This window comes from Halichoeres trimaculatus, unplaced genomic scaffold (genome assembly GCF_033239565.1).
Source record: "Halichoeres trimaculatus isolate MK-OKI-2021-1 unplaced genomic scaffold, fHalTri1.1 fHalTri1_scaffold_3, whole genome shotgun sequence".
Lineage (NCBI taxonomy): Eukaryota > Metazoa > Chordata > Actinopteri > Labriformes > Labridae > Halichoeres > Halichoeres trimaculatus.
The window spans coordinates 20,011,637-20,036,610 of NW_027437181.1; the positions used below are offsets into that span (position 1 = coordinate 20,011,637).

The 24,974-nt window shown below is 40.6% G+C and overlaps 2 protein-coding genes across 8 annotated transcripts in view; both read right to left on the minus strand.

The window, feature by feature from the left end:
- Nucleotides 1-43: 43 nt before the first annotated feature.
- myzap (myocardial zonula adherens protein) lies at nt 44-13,136 on the minus strand. Of its 5 annotated transcripts, none has more exons than XM_074667064.1 (14): nt 12,671-13,136; nt 11,869-11,949; nt 8,012-8,104; nt 7,138-7,302; nt 6,944-7,036; nt 6,727-6,840; nt 6,480-6,632; nt 6,149-6,274; nt 5,825-5,953; nt 5,653-5,747; nt 5,156-5,261; nt 2,636-2,719; nt 2,302-2,408; nt 44-2,195 (listed from the first exon to the last, which is right to left on the minus strand). In XM_074667064.1, the coding sequence occupies exons 1-14, from the start codon at nt 12,749-12,751 to the stop codon at nt 1,460-1,462; spliced, it is 2,163 nt and encodes a 720-aa protein (XP_074523165.1). In that variant the 5' UTR covers nt 12,752-13,136; the 3' UTR covers nt 44-1,459. The 5 variants fall into 5 exon arrangements, with proteins under 5 accessions (XP_074523165.1, XP_074523166.1, XP_074523167.1 ...); XM_074667065.1 differs by having other exon boundaries at nt 2,302-2,363; nt 6,480-6,644; XM_074667066.1 differs by having other exon boundaries at nt 44-1,715; nt 6,480-6,644.
- Nucleotides 13,137-18,670: 5,534 nt separating this feature from the next.
- The window catches only part of cgnl1 (cingulin-like 1), a 31,795-nt gene continuing 25,491 nt past the window's right edge, over nt 18,671-24,974 (minus strand). For 2 of the 3 annotated variants that reach the window (XM_074666575.1, XM_074666574.1), the window contains exons 13-19: nt 23,681-23,842; nt 23,438-23,527; nt 21,220-21,303; nt 20,869-20,993; nt 20,562-20,670; nt 20,262-20,425; nt 18,671-20,150 (exon numbers count right to left, since the gene is read on the minus strand). In XM_074666575.1, coding sequence (XP_074522676.1) covers nt 19,994-20,150; nt 20,262-20,425; nt 20,562-20,670; nt 20,869-20,993; nt 21,220-21,303; nt 23,438-23,527; nt 23,681-23,842 — 891 coding nt within the window. In that variant the 3' untranslated portion in view covers nt 18,671-19,993. The remainder of the gene's footprint in view (nt 20,151-20,261; nt 20,426-20,561; nt 20,671-20,868; nt 20,994-21,219; nt 21,304-23,437; nt 23,528-23,680; nt 23,843-24,974) is intronic. The other variant, XM_074666576.1, reaches the window with a different exon arrangement.

Consider the following 24,974-nt stretch of genomic DNA (forward strand, 5'->3'; position numbering starts at 1 on the left):
TACTTATGGAGTAAAGTCTTTATTATCCAAACATACGCTGGCCTCTTTAATGATATGTATCTTCAGAGAAAAGGCACATCATAGACCTTTTCAAACACAGTTATGGCAGTGCAGACAACAGCTTTATAATACTCAAGTGCCTGTGGCTCAGGAATGGCAGTCACCTAAATAAAACTGATATCTTAAAAGTGAAAAGATTTTTATCAATAGCAGAAAAAATTACTTCATTATATCTTGTTACATAACCCTGCTGCCCATTTAAAGAGATTTATTTCCACCACCTGCATCAGATAGTAGACTGTTCACAAAGGCACAACTCTTGTTAATAAATATTTTGTACATAATGTGACAATAAGAAAATAATATTCATTCATTTTGTACAGAGCTGATATAAAATTACAAGAAAAGACACACAATGACCCAAACCTTCATTTAAGACTGAATGCTCGTAGCTCCATGAGCAATATACAGTAAGTGGGCTACATTCAATGTAAACAACAACAAAATCTTCAGTACATTATTTACAAAATATTGTTTACAGATTAACAGATTATTTACATCCTAAAGCAAGCATCATCATCACAGTGCCATGTGCAAAGATAGGCTTAAAATCCTATAAATAACTTTTACATCATAGTCCAGGAGCATTTTTCTTCACTGTATGATAAAAAACACTAAACAGTCAACTTTTGACAGGTCAAGATGATCACATGTGCCAAATAAGGTTGTTGTTTTTTTTTGTTTAACACCAGGGGAAAGACGGAGTGCTAAACGAAAAGCTCATTGTTTAGGATTTGAATTTAGCCTCTTTGGAGAGTCTGCAGAGAGTTTTTTTATTGCTCTTTTGACTGCTGTATATATGTAACTGCAGTTAACTTAACTTAACCACAGCAGCTCATAACTGCAGTTACTTCTAGTTATCAGTTAGTCATGAAATACAGGTAGCTTTTTGTTAAGTTAATTCTAGCTTCATGTAGTGTAGCATAAACACTGGTAAAACACAACGAAATCACCTGCCTGCTGTGTTCTGTCCACAGGAAGCAAAATCAGCCTGTTGACATCTCTTGAGCTTTATAATTACAAAAAAGTCAAAGAACGTCAATTAACCATTTGCAAATTGTTTGGGTAGTTGCAGGAAAACCTGAAGAAGTCTCTGCTCTTGGGTAAGAAAGAATCCCTCATATAATTATTAATAAGACCAGGTGCTGTTACCGAGTACTTTGCGTATTTTACTGAATGAACAAATGAGATTCATTTTATAAATTTATGAATTTTGAGATGCAAGCAGATCAATTATGTTTCCTTTGGACTTAGTTAAGCTAGCTGCTTCACATTATTTAGCAATGCTAAACTAACCTTCTGCTGAAGTAGCTTCTGTGTTTGTGAAACACTCTCAACATATCATGAGACTTCAAAAGAGAACATGCATTTCCCAGCATCGCTAACAAACACTCAGGGATCACTCTATTTTTATGTTTGCTGTTATTTCCATGAGTTTCATAAATGGCGAATAAGCCAGAGGTGCCCTTGATCTTGCTTGAGGAGAAGAGGAGGAGGAAAGGATGGGTTCCTCTGAAGTTGTTAGAGTGTTCGTGCTTCTGGCTGCATCTACTTCATCTCTGGACTGGATTCGACTCGCAGGAGGCTCAGACTCAGACTGCCCAGAGTAAGGGGGTGGAGCGTTCACTACTGTAGGGTTGGACTCCAGATAACGGCTGTACTGAACAGGAGTGAATCTCAGTAAGCTGGACTCTAGCCTGCTGGGTGGAGGGTTAGACCTGAACGTCCTGGGTTTGATGGGTGATGTCAGATAGAGGGATGGATGTTCAATAGGAGAGGAAGGAGATGAAGGTTCTCGGGAAGATGAGTAAAGAAAGGAAGGTAATGTGGAAGGTGTTGTTGGTGGAGAGTGGGGTGGAGATGATGAGGGTTTTGGTAGAAATGGAGGTTGAGATGGTAATGAGGGTTTTGGAGATTGAGGTGGTGATGATGAGAGTTCTGGTAGAGATGGAGGTGGTGATGGTTGATTAGGAGATGAAGGATGGGTGGGAGAGGAGGGTTCAGGTGGAGATGGAACCTCAGCTAGTGATGGAAGTTTCATTGGTTGTGGAGGTTGAGCAGATGGTGTGAAAGAATCAAGATGAGATGGTTCACTTTGAAAGGGTAGTTCAACATCTAGTCTTTCTGCTCCACGTCTGCAGATGCACATTGACACATGATGAGAGTGAGGAACCATCCTCAACCATAGCACCAAATATAACAAAAGGCTACTAAACATGTGTCCCCAACTGTGCTTCTTACCTGGGGAGCAGATTGCAGTCTAATCCTATCTCTCTGGTTTCCAAAGCATCCCTTGGCCTATTCTGTGTGGACATAAAATACTTGAGCTTGTCTTCTAATTCATTATTCTAGGAAAAGGAAAAGAGGAAACAACACTGTCAGGTCAGATACATGCAAAGTGGTGTGATAGGTGTACAGAAACCACACAGACATCGACTAAAGTTGAGGATATTCAGCACTCAGCAAACCCAGGGTCATCATCTGTAGCCATGCAATAGATAACCACACCACCCCAAAATCTACACAGCAAACAAACACAAACAGCAAACAAACACAGCTGAAGCATTTGTCTTACCTCACACTCAACTATTGCAATCCTGTCCAGGAGCTCTGAGATGAACATGTCCTTCTGAGCCACTTGAGAGCGCAGTGAGGCAACCTTCAAAGATTGACAATAAATTCATTGATTTAAAAAACACTCAAGATATTTGCAGAGTTTATCTGAGCCACTGTTGTGATTTTATTAAACGGTATGTTGCCATGAGTATGTGATTTCCTATTCATTTTTTAAAGACATTTTGGAAACAAGACAAATGTTTGAAGCTAACTACACAAAAAAGAGAACAGAAGGCCTTTTTGGGTGATTTTTATGAATTTCTCTTTATTGCAAGATTGGACTAATTTTTCATTGCGGCAAATACACCTAACCCTCTGTGTTCTGACTTTAAGACTTAGGAAAGATGAGGTATAAATTCACAGAATACTTATATTTTTAAAATTGGACCAGAGGAACACTGAATTTATTGTTGATGGTACTACGTATCAATATGGTAATATCTCCTGATAGAATGAAAGAACCAATGATGCTAAATATTGACATGTCAGCTAATAAATAATGCTGCGGGCTGCATGGTGGAGAAACAGCACTGCAGCCTTACAGCAAGAAAGTCACCAGTTCGAATCCTGGTGGGCCTGGTGGATTCTTAATTGTCTCTAGGTGTGAGTGTAAAAGATGAGAGAGGTCTGTAATTTTCATCAGAGGTAAACTTCAACGATGAGAGACAAAATGGGAAAAAAAGGCCAGGAAATCACACTGATGGATTTTTAAAGAAGTTATTTATAAACCATGGTGTAAAATAAGTATTTGGTCAATAACAAAAGTTCAACTCAATATTTCATAACATAACCTTTGTCGGCAATGACAGAGGTCAAGCGTTTCCTGTAAGTCTTCACCAAGTCTGCACACACAGGAATTTGGCCCATTCTTTCATGCAGAGCCCCTCTAGAGCAGTGATGTTTCGGGGCTGTTGCTGGGCAACACAGACTTTCAACTCCACTTCTTCATTGCCCGAGCGGTGTGTTTGGGATCATTGTTATGCTGGAAGACCCAGCCACGTCCATCTTCAAAGCTCTCACTGATAGAAGGAGGTTTTGGCTTAAAATCTTACGATAGATGGCCCCATTCATTCTTCCCTTAACACGGATCAGTCATCCTGTCCCCTTTGCAGAAAATTAGCGCCAAAGCATGAGGTTTCCACCCTCATGCTTCACAGTAGGTATGGTGTTCTTGGGATGAAGCTCAGTATTTTTCTTCCTCCAAACACCATGAGTTGAGTTTTTATCAAAAAGTTCTATTTTGGTTTCATCTGACCATATGATATTCTCCCAATCCTCTTCTGGATCATCCATTTGCTCTCTGGCAAACTTCAGACAGGCCTGGACATGTACTGGCTGAAGCAGGGGGACACTCCTGGCGCTGCAGGATCTGAGCCTTTATTACTTTGGTCCCAGCTCTCTGTCTGCAGGTCTCCCCCGTGTAGTTCCCAGATTTTTGCTCACTGTTCTCAAGATCATTTTGACCCAACAGGATGAGATCTTGCGTGGGGCCCCAGAACAAGGGTATCAATGGTCTTGTATGTCTTCCATTTTCTTACAATTGCTCCCACAGTTGATTTATTCACACCAACCTGCTTGCCTATTAAAATTCACTCTTCCCAGCCTGGTGCAGGTCTGCAATTTTCTTCCTGGTGTCTTTCGACAGCTCATTTGTCTTGGCCATGGTTGGGTTTAGAGTTTGACGTTTGAGGCTGAGGACAGGTGTCTTTTGTACAGATAACCAGTTCAAACAGGTGCCATTAATAAAGGTAACGGGTGGAGGACAGAAGAGCGTCTTAAAGAAGAAGTTACAGGCGTGTGAGAGCTAGTAATCTTGCTTGTTTTTGGGTGACCAAATACTTATTGTCCACCATAATTTACAAGTAAATTTTGTAAAAATCCAAGAATGGGATTTCCTGGATGTTATTCTCGATTTGTTTCTCATAGTCGAATTTTACCTCTGATGAAAATTACAGACCTCTCTCGTCTTTCTAAGTAGGAGAACTTGCAAATTCAGTGGTTGACTAAATACTTTTTTGCCCCACTGTATATCTGCACCTTTCCTTTGAGGTTATTTTGTATTCTACCTCATGATGTCATTATGAGATGATCTTACTGTTGATAAATTATCCCAGATAATTGCTGTTTCATCGTAATGTGAATATATCATGGGCTTCATGTTATAATTTGATAATAAGAATAAGGATAATGGGTGAATTTGAGTCGTAAACTTCAGGAGAATTCCAAGGCTCAGCTGTTCTTCTTTTATGATTGAACTTTCAATCTAATCTCCAGATTATGAGCATGAATATTAGCCACTGAACTATGACAACACCACACCCTGTATTAACATTAAGTCATACTAAGTTTTATGGACCCTTTGTGCACTGAGCTCATCTGTACTCTGGATAGTAAACAAACTTGGACTGTCTCAGCTGATGCATGCATATCCACATCCACACCCAGTATGTGAGGGGACAAATAGATAGACTCTGCTCACCTCCTCGATCATACCCTTGACTTTCCTCTGCTGGCAGAACACCATGTCGTTCAGGTGTTTGATCCTCTCACGGAGATCCACAGCCTCAGATTGAAGCTCCTTTGACCTTAAAAGAACCAGAAGGAAGTTGAACCCATGTATAAATCTGTCTTTGAGCAGCCAGGTCAGACACTTTCACATGAGGGATAAACTTCAGAGGGGAAAAGTCTGCAATACACTGATGTATTTACAGACTCCAATGAAGCAAAGGAACTCAGAATTTCTGGCATACAAAATATAAAAGTTACTGGTGTCTGGTCTAGTCTTAAATCAAAACAGATGCTCTCTGGTGCATCAAATGTTAGTCTTAAGCTTGGAAACTTTAAACTAAGTTTTCTCATCTTTTCAAAGCTTTCTATTTTTTATTGAGCATCGTGGATAAAAAATCTCTACAACCAGCATTAGCAAACACTAATATCAAACACTTTGCCGCATCAAATATGAACCCTATTTTGTACCTTTTGACAACAGTAGAATCTGTTGTGTCTGTAAGCTCCAACAAGCGAATACGCTGCTCACAATCCTGCAGCTTCTGGCAGAGTTGACTCTTTTCCTGTAAATATTGTTTATATTATTCATGATATCTGGTAAAGCAAACTCATCCTTGTTTTTGTTGATCCATGGCTTTACCTTTCCCATACAATCGAGTAGACGCTCCAATTCACTGATCCTCTGGTCTCTCTCAGCAATCTTGGCCTCTGCGATCTTGATGTTCCTCTCTGCTTCTTCTAGTCTCCTGATGTACTCATCGAGTTGTGCCTGTGAGGTTGGAAATACATTAAATTTAGAGGGTGAACTCCAACGAAACGGCTCATCAAACTGTAGCATTCAAGGTTAATCCGATTGCACAATTCATGTTGTTCTTCTGAAACAAAGGTTCCTGGTTTTTCAGGCTTTTAAGCAGTTTGTTATACAATGGTGAGACTTAGTGAATAAGGAGTAAAGAATGCAGACCTGTAACTTTTCAATTTCCTCCCTGTGTTTCCGTTGTTCCTCCTGCAACTTTTCCTCGTACTCGCGCTGCAGCTTGGCTGAGAGCTCCTTCAGGGCTTGAGAGCTGGCCTCCTGTGAAGACTCCACCTGGGCAAGTCACAAGGCAGCAGTATGAAACCTTTGCTGGGCAGATTAACTCATATTGATGTCAGATAAAGGATGCAACTGATGTGATAGTCTGCAAATGTGGGTTGATAAGTTTTCAGGCTGGTCGAAAGCCTGTTGCTTCCATCTCAGTGTTGTGGATGCATGAATGTGTGAGAATGTGTGAGAACTTAAGGAGATGTTTTACCTGCTGTCTTAGAGTCTCATTCTCAGCCTGTGCAGCAGCCAGCTCCTTTTCCTTGTCTCTGAGTTTCTCTTGTGCTTTGTCATAAGTGCGCTGCAAATTTTTCAACTCGTCCCTCCTGTCCACTCTGTTCTGACAGTTTTCCAGTAGAGATTTCTGCAAAGGGAGCTTCTTTTACTTATCAAGCCTGTGATGGCAGGCATCTGTGGTTCACCAGGTCTTTACAGGTTCAGTGACAATGATTTTTTACCTGCAGGTCAAGGTTTGCAGATATGAGCGAGTTGTTCATCTGGTCAAAACTCTCCATGGCCTGTGTGCGGATCCTCACCTCTGACTCCAGACTCCTTCGGTGGACATTGGCAGACTGAGGACACATACAGAGACACATTGCATGTTCAGATTTATTCTGAGCCGACAGTTTGATGAAGGTGATCCCATCAGTTATGTGGAGTTACATAATTCATTACCCTGATTTCCTGCGTAAGCTTCTGCATTGATTGCTGCATTCCTCCAAACTGTCCGTACATCCTTTCTCTCACCTTCTCCAAAGAGTCTCTCACCTGCATTCAGAACATTTCATCCTTAAAGATCCCACAAACTCTTGCTTAAAACAATGATGTGCTGACCCAAAGGCCTGGATACTTGCTGTGTTTGCACTTACCTCTCGAATGTACCTCATCTCATCTTGAAGGTGACTGACCGTCCACTCCCGTGCCATCACTTCCTGCTGTCTGTCTGAGCCTGTCCTCTGCACGATGCCATACACTTTGGGTCCATGATGCTGCAAAGAGGTCTCTGGCGCCCCATTGGTCATGTCCCCGAGGTGCTGAGGGAGACAGGATCAACCCTGGTCAGGTTACTGTAGCACACAGGCTGACTTACACGATCTTGTTTGTGTGTCTGTGTCCTGGCCTTTTGATGCACCCTCTCAGGTGCGTCACATGTCTTAGTCTGTGGATACGATGATGCTGTCATATGTGCACTCTATCGGGCATTTCCAGCAATGTTTCTGCTGCTGATCACTGAAACAGGAGGCTGGAAACAAATGGCTAAAAAAAACTGCAGGGTGCATTGAAGGTGTCATGTTTCTGCAACCCAGTACAGGAGCTGCTGCCGTTCGTGTCTTTTGTATCTCTAGCTGACGGGCACCAAGCGAAAAGAGATGCACAGCAGCAGAGAAGAAGGGCAGCGCTTGAAACAATACAAAAACTAAATAACAAATGACAATAACAGTCATGGGAGTAGATAAATTACAGAACTGAAGCTAAAAGATTCAATTTCAATAAATATTGCAGTGCTGCAGCACAAAAATATCTGGTTATTGGAAATAATTCTTTTAGGGACAATTTGTTACTTCATTTTTCAAGCAACTGTTGGTTTCTAATCTCTGTGCATACATCATAAATGAGTCTGATGGTGAAAGCACAGAGATTAGAGCCATTTTCAGGGTCAGAGACCAACACTCTGAGGTAGTAGCTGTATAAGCACAGCTGTCGTGTCATGCCTACTGCTCACGTTGTAGATATGTCTACTACCTGCTTAGGTGACTCTCTGCCTGCTGGCCTCTCTCTTTGGATCATCCCATTTTTTTTCTTCCAGGCCGCACTGACATCCTTCTCTTTCTCAGCCTAAAGGAAGAAAAAGACACAGCAACAAATTATCAAGATTGCTGTTGTGGAAAATTAATGTCATTGGGTGGTTTTTGACCTTAGAGAGATCAAGTCTGTGGGAAATAAGAGTAATCAACCTGTGTAAAGCAATTAAGAACAGAGAAACCTTCTAATTAGCAAAGAGTCTGAAGCAACAAGGCTCTGGAGTCTGTTGTTGTTTCTGGTTGCTCTTAGAATATAAGCAAGATGGCAAGCAGAGGAAATTTTAGCTACTTATTCTCATGATTAGTTGGCTATTGACCTGATTCCATTTTCGTAATACTTTTACAAAATTAATGGGACGAATTAATTTTGTACCCTGTGCACAGAGCATCTATTCCATTGTGGAGCCACTGTAAGTGCTGAGTTAAAAAAAAAATCCCTTTTCTACTTGTACAGAAAACTGAAAAACGCATTTAAGTTAAGACAGACAGATAGATCAATATTACACTATTAACATGCTTTTAGCCCATTTTACAAAAAGAAAGACATGTCAGTCTCTGCTCAGTCTGCCTCTCACAGTGAAAAGAGCGCGTAGGCTTGTGAACAAAGCCGTCTCTGTGTCTTGTGGACGGGGCTCAGACACAGATTTCTTCACCACTTCATCTACAGAAGACGTGCTGTTGGGAAACATCGAAGGCTCGCTGCTTATAGGCGGATGTGAATTCCAGCAGATGGGAGGGAAGAACAGCCAATCATTATGTTTAAACAACACAGAAGCCTCCTCCTCTAATAGGCTCACAAAAACAATGCTGTGTGTGCTGCTTTGAGTTTTATGACTGTTTGAGCTCCCTGGTCCTGGTGTTTACCTGCTTTTTGATGCTAAAACTGTGGTTTAGGTGAAGGAAGAAGACAATATAACCTCTTCAAAGATAGCAATAATGTAAAATGTAAACCACTGAAAGACGTCAGTTTGCGGAAAAATAGATGACCCCTGCTGCACATGAATGACTGTTGTATTAGATGACAGGACTGTCAAAGACTGGAGTGACTGGATTAGCTCCATATTGTCATCACAAACATAAAAGTTGTTCTTAAAATCTCAACACAAAGGTTCTCTCGTGTCACTTGGTGGGCTGAATCATGTTCACTTTGAAGACACTCGCAGCCATTGTCGAGGTGAAATCCTATGACAGAGGTGCATAAATGCCTATATGTGTGTCTAAGTCTTTTGTGTGTGTCATCTAGGCCAGAGTGACTGGTTGGATTGTGTCCACGATGTGTCAGGTTGCAGGAAACACCCTTTCTAATTTCATGGTGAATAATCACTTAAACCAGTATTCCCTCTAAAACAAAACATCTCCATTGGAAAATGTTTCTTAGATTTTCTTCCTTTTTTCATTGACTTTAAGTCAACTCCCATCTCGCTTTCTCTACAAAAACACAAGTTTGGAAAAAGATAACTGACCTACTTCTGACCCAGTAGACTGCATTAAAGATTATAACTTGTATCTTCAGTAAAATGTGTTTTGATCTGTTGATCCTCTAAAACAAAGAGTATTTCAATGAATACAATGAAATAGTCTGTTGCATCATGCTTACACAATGCTGTCACTCCTGAATACTTTGTTACTGTTTGACCTGAATGTTTTGTAGCTGCAGGTTTCCATGTAATCATAGAAACACTTGAGCTGTCAGCTCAGTGCTGAATACACCATGAGCAGGTGAAAAGTACACAGAGACATTTTTCACTTCTTGAACCCTGACAGTACCCTGCAATTTACCTAAAGTGGCATTAAAGTTACGTTTTTTTCACACTGCATTACTAGTTTTGGGAGCATGCATATGTTCCCACATTGCGAAGATTTTGTTCCAAAATCTGGTTTTGTTTGTCTGACTTAAGGAAATTTCAGCAACTATAAGGTCTCCTTCAGCTGAAATCCGTTTTGGTCAGCCTATTTTATTTTTTTTCTCTGGAATTTTTTGATTTTAATAATTTGATAAAAATGTGGGAACATAGGGCCTAACTGTCTATGGGAAAAGAAAATATGGGAACATAGGGATGGACCCCTTGTTTCGATGCAAGTCTTCTAGCTAGTTCTTTTAGCAATGAGCTGGTTTAAGCTCAGAGACCAATGGTAGAGCTACGTCAAAAAACTCAGTGTAACACGTCAGAGTAACCAAATTTTAAAGATGAAGCATGATAGACTACACTTTTAGATATGAAGCTAAATAGTTTAACCGTTGTTGGGAAAACACTCACTCACCTTCTGACTGAGAACTGAGCAAGACGGTTGATAAAACTTCAGTTTGTACAAGAATAATGAAGCTACCGGCAAGAAATAGCCAGCATAGAGCAGCACTGACATTGTAAACAAGAAAACAACCAAGTTTTCTACAAAGCTAGAAAAAAATCTGCCAAACATTTCTAAAGCTACTTAATGCTATAGCAGCTGTCATCACATATTTATTTTGAGACTAATTTTGTTACATTTGGAGAGGTAGCTTCTTTAAGCTAAGCTAACTGGTTGCTAGTCTCTCATATCTCGTTTAAAAATACAAGTGTTAGTCTCCCTTTTTTTGCCAGAGAAGTGAACTAGGTTTCTGAAAATGCTATGATTTTATTTCTTTCCTAACTTTCACCTTTGTTTTTTTTTCATGTACTATATCTGGTTTGTTATTTCTTGAGGCAGGTGCTGTTAGACATGCCAACATCTGTACTTACTGAAGGAAAGCACTTCACTATGGGTGCAGCGTTTACATCCACAGTGAACACACCAAAGTACTCTTCATCGTGGAGCACATGTGCATTCCTCTACACTTTGCGTTCACTCTTGACCTGACAATCCTCAGTACAAATGGTCATGGTCACACCCTTCCACGGTGAAACATGTTGGAGATTACCGCGGTCTGTGGAGGTGTGTTAACGGACATACGCCACGCTGCTTGGCCAAAGTTCAAACACAGCAAACTACTATGTTTCTGTTAAGATTATGTACTTTATTTTCTATGAAAGGGACCCAAAAACACCTCTCTGCCAACAATAAGTTACAATTCTTCTCACTGAGTCAAACCGTGGACCAAATGTCCTGACTACAAGCAGTGAGACATCAACAGCAAACACCCACACAGCCCGCAGCATTTACTCTGCCCACAGTCACACAACAAATAATGTGAATACAAAGTGTAATTCTGCACTTCAGTGGGAAATACAACTCAATTGCTATTCAGCTTAGCTTTAACCAGTGTCTGAGTCAGTGTTGTTTCAGCTTTCAGGTGTCTGAGGTATCAAATATATCATCAATGCAGTGAAAGCACTTTAATATTATCCCTTTGCATGGAGTAGATATAGTGTTCCACGTCAGGGTTGAGCTTTGAAGTTAATGTCAAACAGCTGTGTGTTCATTATCACACACACACACACACACACACACACACACACACACACACACACACACACACACACACACACACACACACACACACACACACACACACACACACACACACACCTTCCTGTCAGGATTGTGTAACTGGTCCAGATGATAAAAAGCATAAATCTCAGTGGCTCCACCATCTTTCAAGGTGTTTGTGATATAAGATGGGTGAATAAAGTGCATTTAATTCTCTGTGCTTCATTTTGCTGTGTGTAGTTTACAGTTAGGTAGGTTTGTGAAGTCTAAAACCTTAATTAAAATCTATTCATTAAACTGTCACTTATCTAAATTAGGCTGTCAAATAAGACACATAGGCAGGACACAGTACAGTTAATACTCCATCAGTGAGAGACTTATGGGACTTACTGTGTCTGAGTTTGCAGTTTTTGCCTCCTTGTTTCCATTATCACCAGCGTGCAGAGTTAACCTGAGGCGCCTGATCCTCCTCTGAGAAAGACAAATAGACAAAAGGCAAATAAATGATGTTCTGCAGCACGCAAATTATTTAATGCATTATGTCACATGATCAAAGATAGAGAAGCTTTCATTGAAACATCAGTAAAGCTGAACCTTGGAAAGAAAAGTTAACACATGCTCTAAAGACCACCACCACCACAGGTTTATTTATAGACAACAGAAATACAAACAAAGTATATGTAAATTTTGGGAACTGTGCAACAGGGAGGTATCTATTATAATATTTATACAACAGTGACTGCTTTGTTTGGTAATGTAACTGACATTTTTTTACAGTTTGTACTTTTAAAAAGTTGAAAGTTTGAGACACATAAACAAAAGTTCTTTCTTGTGTGGAAAAACAATGGGAACAAGTTTAAAGCTACAGTACAAAGGCCTGTTTTATCAGAGAGCTGTTCAAATAAACATGACAGCCCTGCCTCCTGCACAATCAGCTCCCATTACACGCTCGTGTGAGTGAACACATCCTCTGACAAACATAAACTTTCTCAGGATCAGACAGCAGAAAATTTTAGCAAGGACTTAAAAAAAAAAAACCTTAAGCTCTCTGCATACAGCCATGAAATAAGTGGTAACAGAGTTGCAAGTGACAGGCAGCAAAGGGAGGGAAAAACAATGGACTGTTTGTGAAACGATGAAGAGAGGAGAGCAAGGAAAGTTTGAGTGTCTTCACATCTCTGGGACTTCTTACCTCACTTGAAGACTCTGGGGAGTCCTCTGTAGTGGTGGTGGTGGTGGTGGAAACGGTTCGTCCCGAGCCGTAGCGAAGCATGTCTCCTCTTCTGTCCACTCCTTGCTTGTCTTCCTCTCCCTCTCTGGACCTCCTCCCACCCTTCCTCTCACTCTCCTTCCTGAGTTCTGCTCAAACTCTCAGAGCAACCATCTGCCCCCAGCTCCAGCCAGGAGAGAGGAGGGAAATTCCACTCTGTCAAGCCTGCTGCTGGTATTATACTGGTGGTGTTAATGGTGGTGCTGGGAGTCCACAGGGCCCCTCTTGGTCAGGTACAATCCAGTCTCACACTCAGCAAAACAAACACAGATATGTTATTGTCTTAATTCCAGCCAGACTGCTCCACAATCCACCTGACTGACCGGCTCGTCTCACCCTGACTCTCTCTGTCTCTGAGTTCCCATCAGACCAGTCGGGCCACATTTCAACCTCCTCCCTGCTCTGTGCCTCCTGCTCTGAGAGCTGCACTTTCACAGGGCGGGTCCTCCTCCCCTGGCTGGGACAGGTGGAGCTGCTTATCAACAGGAGTGGCTAATAGGAGGAGCCGGACTCACTGTTCACTTCACAGTTTACCAAGTGGATCATAAATACACTCCAAATTCAAAAGGCTGATTTTTCTCTCAATAATGTTGAAAAGAGCTTCTCAAACTTGACATGCTGAGTTCATTCCAGTTCAGTTCTGAGATATTGCTGAAGTTCTTCTACTTTGAGCTTCCTCAACCTGAGATTTCAGATTAAAACTTCCACATCCTCCTTATTTAACAGCCAAATTATCTTTGCATGTTACACTACTTAAAACAAATAAAATATAAATGTATAAACTGTTTACATCAATCCATCTCCTGCAGGTCTAGTTCAGTGACATCACACCCACTTTCTTCAGTGACCTAATGGAGAACTCAGACAGGAAATGTGTTTGATGACACAGCCTGAACTTTGACCTTGGATGATGGAAACATATGACTTAAATTTAGTAACACAGAAAACATGAGAGCGGTGCATCCAAATCTTCATAAAACTGATGCTGCTGATTATTTTGTCTGTGAGGGAGACCATAATGTGCAGGACTTTTCTTTTTTTTTTTAAATGAACTTCTCCTTCTGAAAATGTTTTAAATACTTCCTTGAGTCCTGCTGCTGTCAGTCCACGTTAAAAGAAACTGCTTCATACTAAAGGTGCACAAGATGTGTTGTGGTGCAGACGGCTCTTTAACTGATCAATTATTGAAGCAGTTGATAGGCGATAGTGATGAAAAGGAAGAAAACACGGCAGGCATTATTTTTTAATGTGATTGTTACCCTGTAACGTTCAATAACAACTTCATTCAACAATCCACCTGTGTTTCCCTTCATAAAAACCTACTTGTATTCATTTTATAGTTTCTCGTCCTGTCAAATATCTTGAAGATGTGACAGACAGTCATCCTGACAGCAGGATCACATTCCTCCTATGAATGGCCTGCAGTCACTCCCTTTTAATAGAAACAAGAGACACTCTCACAGAGGAGTTTAAAGGCTGAAGCTGCCAAGCAGAAGAGAGAGCTCCTTCAACAAAGATCTGCTGTGAGCCAATGTCAAAATGCATTAGTAGACACAATAATATGAAGGAAAAATTTCTCAGTGTTGTGAAAGAGGTGTTTCCTCAGGACTGAGCAGTTAATGATTAACCAGATATCAAACAAACTGTGTTTCTTTACTCCTGCAATCAGTGAGCCAGTCGCCCCGCCAAGCCTCAGCCTGAAATGTTGTGTTTTTATTCACGTGGAAATCCTCCTCCATAAACATGTCTGATTATCTTCCTGCGGTGATTGTGCCCAAAACTGTTCTGTGATCAGATCAAATACTGATTTTAAACTGGGAAATTACAAAGGAGTCAGTATAAAAGGCATATCACTAAAAAAGGAACATTTTATAATAAGACAACTGATGACAGATATTTACCAAATTATAGACGTTGAAGCGAAATGATGGTGGAGATTTTTTCATTTGGTTGAAAAATTAAACTTCAGCTTAAATTAAGTTATTTGACGGCTACAGTACAACACAAAGTTTTCAGATAAAAAGCTAAAAAATATAGAGCATCAACAAAATGTGAAAGACAGTAGAAATTGAGCCTATTATGGAATAAGATTTGTTAAAATGATGATTTCCTGTTTTCCTTGCCTGAAAAATCAGTTAAGCTGTACATTGTGATGTTGCTATATGCAGGAGGCAGTGCATGTTTCTTCTGTTTCCTGTGTGACAGCTGTTGCTTGTGCAGTATTTCACAGTTGAAACTGTCTGGTCAGTGTCTTGAAGCCAAAGAATTCAGGTTGATTTGTGTTTCGGTAAGTGTTTGACAGAAAAAAAAGCATCTCGGCTGTTGACAGACTGATGTGCCGCCAGCCGGTGATGAAACAACACAGCTCCACAATGCTGCTCTGTGTCAGACACGTGTGTGGCGACCTGACAGGCCATGTGAAGAAGTTAAACTTCTGGATGCCTTTTTCTTCAAGTCCAACCTCAAAAGACCAACATGTTCATAAGTGCATTCAAAATGCTGGACTTCACTCTTTCTGTTTTACACTTCGTCAGATTAGAATAATTTGGCACACAGGTGATGGTAAACAAACCCAACAGTCATCAATCATGTGTAAAAGTGACTTCTAAAGTTCAACCGTTGCTTATATAAGACTTTAAAAGTAAAACAAACAAGAGCTCCTTCTCTTATGTCTGCTTACTTTATTCTTGTTGAACAGCTAAATGTAGTGTTGAATGTCAGAAAAAAAGGTAATTTTACACTTAAGTTTTTTCAAAGAATTCAAGAGGATTTATATGAATGCAGTTTTTTGATTTGCAGAAAAATGTAAGAAATTCAGTATAGATATTTGAGTTTTCCAAAAGAAAGCTCAAGGAGAATAAAATGAGAGGGATTTAATTGATTAACTCTCTGTAATATTGTTTTCAGCTCAGGCCTCAGATGACAGAGTGATAATGTTGATCAGATAATCAGTATGATGAAATAAAATACTATCTTAAAAGTTTACAAGATAAATGGTGAAAGTTATTCAATTTAGAGTGATCTTAAAAAAAGGTCTTCTCTGACATATTTCTGTCATCATGTCATCATGTTTTGTTGCTCTAACCTGACCCAGTTCTGCCCAATGTATACAAGTCCATTATTAAAACTGTGTGATAATCATAACAGAGATGAGACTCATGACCGATTGTGACACCACATAGACAAGCCCTGAAAGCAGGTTTGTCCTGCTGCTCTGAGGTATTCACTGCCTGAGGCGTATCACACATATTTCACTCAGTGTTAATGAGCTGAACCTGAGTAATGCTGCAAGTATCGATAGAACAACAAACACTGGGGTGTTGATCTATAAATAAAGGAAGAATATGACTAATAATGTCTCATGAAGCTCACCATTCAGTCAAGCAGCGTAACTTGAACCTGTAATCACTGATATGGAAGGACTGAGGAGTGACATGACCTGCTTAAACTGGGGGTCTCTCTTTTTCTATTCCACTGGGACTACAGAGGTCTGACAGCTCAGCTTAGAGATAAAAAACAGACTTCAGTTTCATGCACAAACCCTTCACAGCTTTGTGCTGCAGGAAGTAACAAGCATAGAGTAACACAGTGGCTCATCTTTTTTTATGCACCAGTGTACTTAAACCCACCTAACTCTAAGTGTCTCATATCTCACAGCATCATGGAGATTTCCATTTCACCTCATGTCTTTTAATTGTGATCCTTCTCCAGTATTTCTGATCCTGAGCTTTCATGAAACCTTTTACCATTTTACAGCTAGGGGGCAGCATGGTACTGCAACATGCATTTGAAGCAATCACGTTATTTTTTGTTTCCACCCTCTCAGAATCACCAGAGAGAACTTAGCAGATCCCTGTAAGACTTGTTAAACTTGTATGTTTTCCTGTTTAGATCTGTGAAACAGAGATCTCTGTGTGAACAGAAGCAACGTGAAATCTGCTCCTTCTCACAGTTCCCTCCTCGACAGTTTCCTCTCAGCTGTGTACCTCTTCATTCCCAGCAGTCTCTCCGGCTGAAGTCACTCAAGCACATGAAGGAATCTGAGGAATGATCACCTTGTTAAGAGAACTCAAGTTTCCTCTGAGACGCCATTCAACCTGCAGCGCAGATTAGTTTACTGCTTGGTTTGACACAAGAGAGAGGGAGATGACACAGTGGCACTCAAAGAGTTGATTTGTTTGTTGCACACAGAAAAGCAACAAATGAAGGTCACGACCTTCCAACAATGGACCATGAGGCAGAGAGAGTCAAAGACTGGTCTAATCACCTCATCCCCTCTGCTCGGGAAGTCAGCTGAGATAGTTTTCAGATGACCCAACTAAGCCCCAGTGTTGTTTTCTTTTTCAGTACTGCTCAGTAGTGTGTGACAGAGTACAAATGGGATTAGTTAGTACTGATGCTCACCTGCTGTAGCAGTCTCAGCCATCAGTATATGAAGTTGTGGAAATGAATCTGAGGAGTTTTAAGTCTGTTTACTTTAAATTTGAAGTTGATTAAATGTGATCATAAAATACTTCACTGTGGGATCTACAAACTTTCTGGGGGTGTGCCCGAGCTCTTCACCAGCAATCAGCCTTTTTTTTCCCCCTTTCACACTGAAGAGGGTCAAAGGTGTGCATTAAAAGGAGATCATGTCTAAAGAATGACGCAAACTTCATTTGTTCCACCAGAAAAAAAACAGTGACCCTGCTGAGCACTAAATGGAAGATGAAGCGCTGGCGTTGACACAGCTGTACTGACCCCACACTGATTTTATCAGAAGAGTAAAGTCAGTGGTCATTAGACATAATGTAGATAACATCAGCTAAGCCAAAAGTCAAGACCTGCCACCAATTATTATATCTTTTTCAAAGCATGAAAGATAAATTTGGCATTTAACTTAATTGCATGGATCTGATGTTTTGATTAACTTTGAAGAGTCACATTGTGCAAAGAGCAAAGAAAACACTCTATATAGTGACACGTTAGTGTCCATTACTGAGTCATAACGGTCTTAAGTACGCGTTTTTCTCGATTCTTAACCATGATGAGCTCTTTTTTTAAACTTTTAAGATCCTTTAACTGTTAACAACTTCTTGATTAGAGCTTTTTTCAGAATTTTAACAACATAAGTATTCTCGAATACTTTTTTTGTTTTTTCGCAACAGTTCAAAAAAAGAGGTGAAAATAACTGAAATGCTGCATAAATCATAAAGCATTAGAGCTTCATCTCAACACCACAAAATAGACCATTTGGCATGTTTTGTACTTTGAATGTTAATAGATTGAATATAGTTCACAGTTTACAGTTTCATTTAGCAGACGCTTTTGTCCAAAGCGAGAGAAGAGTCTGGCTAGTGATTTGGAGCCGCGCTGGGCTGGGAGCACCAGACGTCTTTCTCAAGCAGAGCGTAGTGGGCGAGAAGGAGTGTAGACCTGAAATAGGGACCCCAGGTAGGCAGGAGCCATTCTTATCAATGTTTTGTAAGCCAGAGGAAGAGCTTTGAATTTGATTCATGCTGCTACTGGAAGCCAGTGAAGAGAGATTAACGCAATACATTTTCCTGGCAGAGGGTCCTTAAAGAAACTATGGGCCTCATGAAACACCATCAGAGGCCAGCGCCCTCCATCCAAAGCCTTAAATAATGCAACATTTATGGGCTGTTGAAAATGTGACAGTTAAATAGTTTCTCAAGGTAATCTGTGAGAAAATGTACCAGCATGCATGACATACTCTGCAAACAGTGAAATCCATGATATGGTGCAAGACTAATACCCAGTCTTTATATCTTAATGTAGCTTTCTTACACAACTGATCAAAAGTAACTACTTTATTTGTAATTTATGTTTTTTTAGAGAGTTTGGGAAAAACAGAAAATGTATGTTCTGTAGATCTAAATCAAGAAAGTATTATTCAAGAAAGGTATGTGAGATTAACTGGAAGTAACTTTATTTGAGTGTCAGCAGGATTTATAAACATAAAAATGTATACAAAGAGGTAGTGGAAGAATCTGTCTCGACCCACTCTCCCTCCACAGACGTCAGATCAGGAATACTCCGCACAGAGAAAACAGAAGAGAGTGCAAATCATCACAGTGTAGCAAAGTCATCTGTTTGTCATCTCATGAAATTCCCTCATTCACGTCAAGAAAAGTTAACAGAGGCTTAAATGTTTTCTTTTACAGGCACTGAAAGGCTGAATTAATGAAAAGAATCAAAATGTGTCAGATTACCAAAAAATCACTGCCCCAATGAGGAGAGAAATCACCGGAGATAGAGGTCGTATGAGAGTGTTTGGCTGTATTCGGAGATGAAATGTTTCTGATATGTGTGGCTTTGTTCAGTGCTGTCACTGTTTAAAAGTCAGTAATCATAGAAATACACTGAATTCAGAAAACATGGTTGCATGGGGCAGCCTCTTCCAGTAGAAGTTGTATTAAAGCAATACTGTGATGTGACCTGTATTTGAGATAACATTGCAATGTTTATATTATTTGTAATCAAACCTTAAAAAACGGTATAAAAAGGATGTGTACAAAGTCCCTCATTCACTGTTCCCTGAACACTCACTAAGCCAGGATTTTGTATTTTCAACCATGAATAAATAAAAAACACCCTGGCAATCCTTGCTCCATATATTCAGTTTGGATCTTCATTCGATTTTGTCAAAAGTATATATATTTTTGTATTTGAATGAAAGATTAAAAAAATATCATATTCATAAACTGTATGTAAAATTAGCATATTTGATAGGCATAAAAAAGTCAGGTTAAAACTTCATTTTTTTCACAAAGGACTGGGTACATTTTTGTGCAGTGCATTAAAGAGCAGATATTCAAGTTTACAAATGCTAATCTAGTAACTAACTAAAACGTGTGTTAAAGGCAAATCCAACCAGAGCTGCTGAATTTACATGGATGAGACTTGATGTGGGAATGTAACATTAACATTTAATTACACAGTATTTACATCTCATTTTTTCAGGAAAAGCTAAATGATTCAAATATGAATAACTTCATCCATGACTCTCAGAGCTGCTCAAATAATACTGAGAAAGATCATCAAGCCCCCGGGGATTAATACCCCAGAAAGTTGCATGAACTCTGTGGAAGAGTGGATTTAAATAAGAAAAAAAAAAAAACTCAGCTTGAAAGGTTTTAAATATTCACACAGCTGTTTCGGAAAAATATCCACAGGTCTATGTAAAAGCTCTTGGTGTGGGTCTCCACAGTGATTAATGTTAGCACCTCAGCCTCATGGTCCACTTTACAGAGTCAGGGTTGACAACATGTCCTGACTTGAGGAGCGCTTGTAGCCTGATGATGAGCTGAAATATGTCTCCCCATCAGTGCTGATGTCATCATCGTCATCGTCGTTGTCATCGTGCAGATTGTTGAGCAGAGGAGCAGAGTTGCTCTTTCTCCTACATGAAAAAAAAAGAGTCAACACTGATGAAACCTGTATATCATTCTAAGTCCTGTCCTGTTGTGTCTGTTACAGACCGCTGAGTGGAGTAAGGGACATTGCTGTGTACCTGATCTCACTGCGCAGAGCTTTCAGCTGACTCTGGAGCTGCTCGTTAGCCTCCTGTTGATCATCCAGGTCTCTCTGAAGCTTCTTCTTGCCGTGCTCCAGTCGATCAATCTCCTCCTCAGCCTCATCCATCTGCCGCTTCAGGGCCTTCAGACGCAGATTCAACTTTGAAAAAAACAAAAATTGAATTAAATTAAAAAGATTTGAACACCAATCTACATGCAGCTATTGGGCATATAATAATCATTTAACTCAAGGTCTGTAGAAAGCCAATTAATTTATAAGCGGGTGTGTTGCGTACTTGGTCCTTTTGGTCTTGCATTGAGTTATGTTCTTCCTCAGTTTGCATCATCATCTCTTTCACCTTCCTCTCCAGCCTGCGGTTCACCAGCTGCAGGTTTGCACGCTCCCTGAAACACATGCAGCACAATACAGCTTCATGCATGTGGCGTAGCATCTTATTCTGACCTGCATAAATCTTTTTACTCTTAGATTAAAAGGCTGAAAAATGAAAAATGTTTCTCAAAAGAATTTCTCATACTAATATTCCTCCTTCACGCTAAACACAGAACACCTCATTCTTGTCCCAGTGGGAGCCGTCATCTCACCTTTCCTCTGCCTCCAGCCTCTCCTCCAGCTCCTGAAGGCGATCTTCCAGCTGAGCCACAAGGCCCTCCTTGTTGGACTTGTGAGAGCTCTCGAGATGAGACACTCTGCTCTTCAGGTCTTTGTTCTGTTGAAGTCACAAACATGAAAGCATTGAGGTGTTAAACTGAGTATTTGAATGTATATGTGCAGTAACACATCATTGTGACACAAATAACATTACATATGATATGAGAATGAATACAATCTAATGAAAAGAAGAAAGTTATGAATGGAGTGAATTGATGCTTTGCTCTGAGTTTGTGGAACAACACACTGTGTAGTTGTTTTCCTGCAGACAGGTGAGTGTGTACCTGTCTCTCCAGAGCCATCTTGTCACACTCCAGGTCCTGTCTGCTAGCCCTCTCCTGCAGGAGTTCATTCCTCATCTGCTCCACCTGTCAAACCGAGTCCAGACACTGTCATCGCTACACAGTCTGGTGACAATTATTATCAGGCACTGTCTGAGTCTCACACACGGCAGAAACTGCCGCAGAGTCAGTGAGTCAAAAAGCTAAACAATAGAGGAGTTGATGCTGAGAGGGCCGTGGTTAATTGGTGAGCCAGATTACCTGGTTTGGTTACATTCCTCTGCTAGATGTCAACTCTCTCTCACATCGTTTCGTTGTACAAACCAGTGTACAAAAAAATGGCAAATACAATTATTACTTTTTAAACCTCAAAACAGTTACAAAGCTAGTACAAGCCCCTGGTTAGCACCAACACTAAAAGAAAGGGTGAGAAAGTCAACCTTGGAGGATATGAGAAGCTCATGAACTAACTCAATATAACTATTTGAGACAATTTAGTTTAAAAAAAATGAAAAGTCATGGTTTCAAACTCTGTTTAATACAGTAATGTCTGTGCTCAATCAGTCCTACCTTATGAGAGCTGGATGCTGGCCTGACATCTTAACAATAGATGCAAAATTGTGACAAATCTTTAAATATTACCCTCTGCGATCGAATAAAAATTTGAACATCCCAAACTGTTCCTACTATATTTCTGTCATACTATATCCTCTAAGTGAAGCTCCTAAGAGCCCCACTGCAGGAACATGAGTGTTCAGGGAGAGCCAAGTTCAAAGAGGAGGATGAAAACTGATCGATACAGCAGTGATGGTTCTTTCTTTGTGAAAGGAGCTCAGAATTGGTGATATTTTATGCCAATTAGTGTGTGACAGTGGGCTGCTCTGATGAACGATGGCCTCTATAACTGGTGCACCCGGCACGGTGCTTGAGGGAGCTGAATCAGCAGACTGGAACATACAGCGAAACTAATCTGCTTTGTGAGAGACGGCGGGAGAGAGGAGGAGAGATTACTCTCATTTAGACAGGAGAGGAGCACCTGGTGCCAGGAGAGACGCAGGTGTTCTTCCTGCTGCCTCTGCTGCAACCCCACCACCCCTCCACCCCATAGCCATGCACTCCCACCCTCCCTCAGCCGCCTCCTCCCCACAGACATTAGAGCACACACACCACCAACACTCAACCTACTCTGACTGCACAAAGCTCCAGTGTTGCCTTGACGACCGACCTCAGCCTCATGCTGAACCAATGCCACTTTGTCACAATGCCACTCTTTCCTTGCTGCCAGGAATTTTTTAAAAGGGAAACCACTTAAGGAGATTTAAATACTCTACTCAACCAAACTAAGCCTCTCTTCATGTCACCATGCACTTTTATTTCAAATTTCAGTCACAACCTTTGTATATGTGTCAGTTTAGGACTAAGAAGAACCTGAAACCAGGCCAAGCCTGACAGGATCTCATCCTTTTCTCATTTGATACAAAAGAGTTGTAAGACAGAAACACTAGCATAAAATATGTAGGGTTTGCAATACTGCAGTGATATTTCAGAAACACCAGAATCAACATCCTCTCTCTGATTAGTAAGCACTCGCCCATGAACAAACAACAATCCTTGAAGTACACGCACTTTATCTAAATCTTGCTCCCAGTGCCTCCGTCAGCAGCTTTATCAGGGAGGAAGGAAAACTGGAGCATTTACTTGCAAGCATATAAAAACTAACTTCAAGCTCAAGTACTTGACTTGTTCCCAAGATGAAGTTACTGAGAGTCATTTCCAAGTGAACTCCACACCCTGAAAACTTGAGACATTTGGCAGCTCATGTATTTTGGCTCAGTTGCAGCGTTAAGAAGGGTCTTTTGTGGCTGATGCATAATAACCAGAGAGATGCTCTGAGACCACGCTGGCTGGCTGCCAGAATGGATGATAATGAAAGATCATCTTACAGAGCAATAACCTGTCCACGCTATCCAAACCACAAATACACTAAGGACACAGGCACTGACTTCTTTAGGACTACATTTAAAACCTGAGATCAGATGTTTGTTTCATTTAGAGATGGGTGACTGTGGTCATGATGTTAAAGGTGGACTAATATCATTTGCAGGCTGTAATGGAACAAGAGACACATCTGTATGAACTAACATGAACATGGACAGCAGGTTACTGACACAGATGAGCACTGATAATGAGAATGTGATGAGTTTGAGTGTGTGTGATGTACCTGCTCTCTTCCTCGGTCTATCCTGTCCATCAGCTGGTCTCCACCCTGACGCTCTTCATCCAGGTCCATCTCCAGCTGAGCAATCCTTTCCTGCACAAAGTTACAACATTTTCAGATGACAGATGAGTCACTGATGACTGTGGTTAAACCAGAAACAAGGGCATTCTGAATGAATGACTTTCAGGCCTTTTAAGAGCATCAATCTTCACATTTATTGGTAGCTTTGTTTGTATTTTCTGGTACCTCCAAGAGTTTAAACTGTCGAGATTTGTCCTCTTTGGTGTTGGCTTTTGTCTCAGCCTCTATCTCCAGGTCCTTAAGCTTTCTCTGAAGCAACTTCTCCCTGTGCACAGCCTCGTCTCGCTGTCTCTCACAGTGCCGCAGGTCCTCCTCCTGATGTGACAACTAAAATAAAACAAACATTTTAACACCTAGAAAATAAAAACATCACTGCCATGGATACATTTCTTTATCACATCTTCTGAAGAAAATATTACATTACATTTCTGCTCATTCTTGCTCATAAGTGAAACTAAGTTTTCTCCCTCTTGCTTTACAGCTTGGTCTAAACCTGAGCTCCTGATCTTGATTCAGTGACTTTTTATCAAGCATTACTGCTGTAGTGGTAATCAACTGTTTGTTTTCTGTTTAGGGATAATACAAGCTGGTTCCCCTGAGTGAATAATGATTTCAGTACAGCATTTCTTTTCCCCTGTGTGCATTCAGCAGCAGTGGCCCCCACAGCTGGAAAACTGCCCCCACTGCTTTATGCAAAGACAATGAAAATTCATCACCTGCACTTATTTCTCCCCCAGAACAAATATTTGGCCATTAGAGCAGGGTTGTTCCATATTTTATCATGTAAATACATAAGTAAGACCTAATTTAAGTCATGGAGCTACAGCTTAGCAAACAAAGACTCAGTAATGGGTGTAATGGGATAATCATGCATCCTCTCTCAGAGTGCAGACAGCTGTAGGACAATTAAGCAAAACATGTAAAAATGGCTGTACATCAATTTTATAGAGGTGCTTTGAGTTTTTAAGTTTAGCTATTTTTAGGTTTCCCTTTTGGCCCGGTACATCTTGCAAAATATACATGTGAAAAAGAAAATGTGCAATCTACAACTCTGCTTTTAATCAAAGTTGACCAAGTCTAATGGATGGAGATGCTTTTAAGAGCAGCTGGAAAAGTGGACAAGCTAGGGCCCAGACCAGAGATTTCAGCTTCTCTCAGAGGTGGAGGAAACGGAGGATGTGCATCCTGCCTGCACAGTGTTAACAACAATGATATCACAACTCTGACATCCTCCACCTCCTGTGCACCAGCTGGACAAAGACACGCCATCATGGATGGAGACAGGAAAAAGATACTGGCATTGTCCTAAATACACTTTAACTACAATCATTAGAAAGTAGTGCTGAAAAACCAAAACAGAGACATAAGGCTTGGCAGAATATTTTGTTTGTGAACGTTTGAACGAAGGAGGAGGTGGGAAGTTTAGGAGCTTAGAGTTTTAAATCAGGCCGTGGCATCA

What these genes read in the sequence shown, in the direction of transcription:
- myzap (XM_074667063.1), bottom strand. Translation starts at nt 12,751, where the DNA reads ATGCTTCGCTACGGCTCGGGACGAACCGTTTCCACCACCACCACCACC. An exon ending in AGATGAGGTACATTCGAGAG is followed by an intron (nt 7,037 to 7,137) that starts GTAAGTGCAAAC and finishes TTCTGAATGCAG; the next exon opens with GTGAGAGACTCTTTGGAGAA. An exon ending in TACTCGATTGTATGGGAAAG is followed by an intron (nt 5,748 to 5,824) that starts GTAAAGCCATGG and finishes CAATATTTACAG; the next exon opens with GAAAAGAGTCAACTCTGCCA.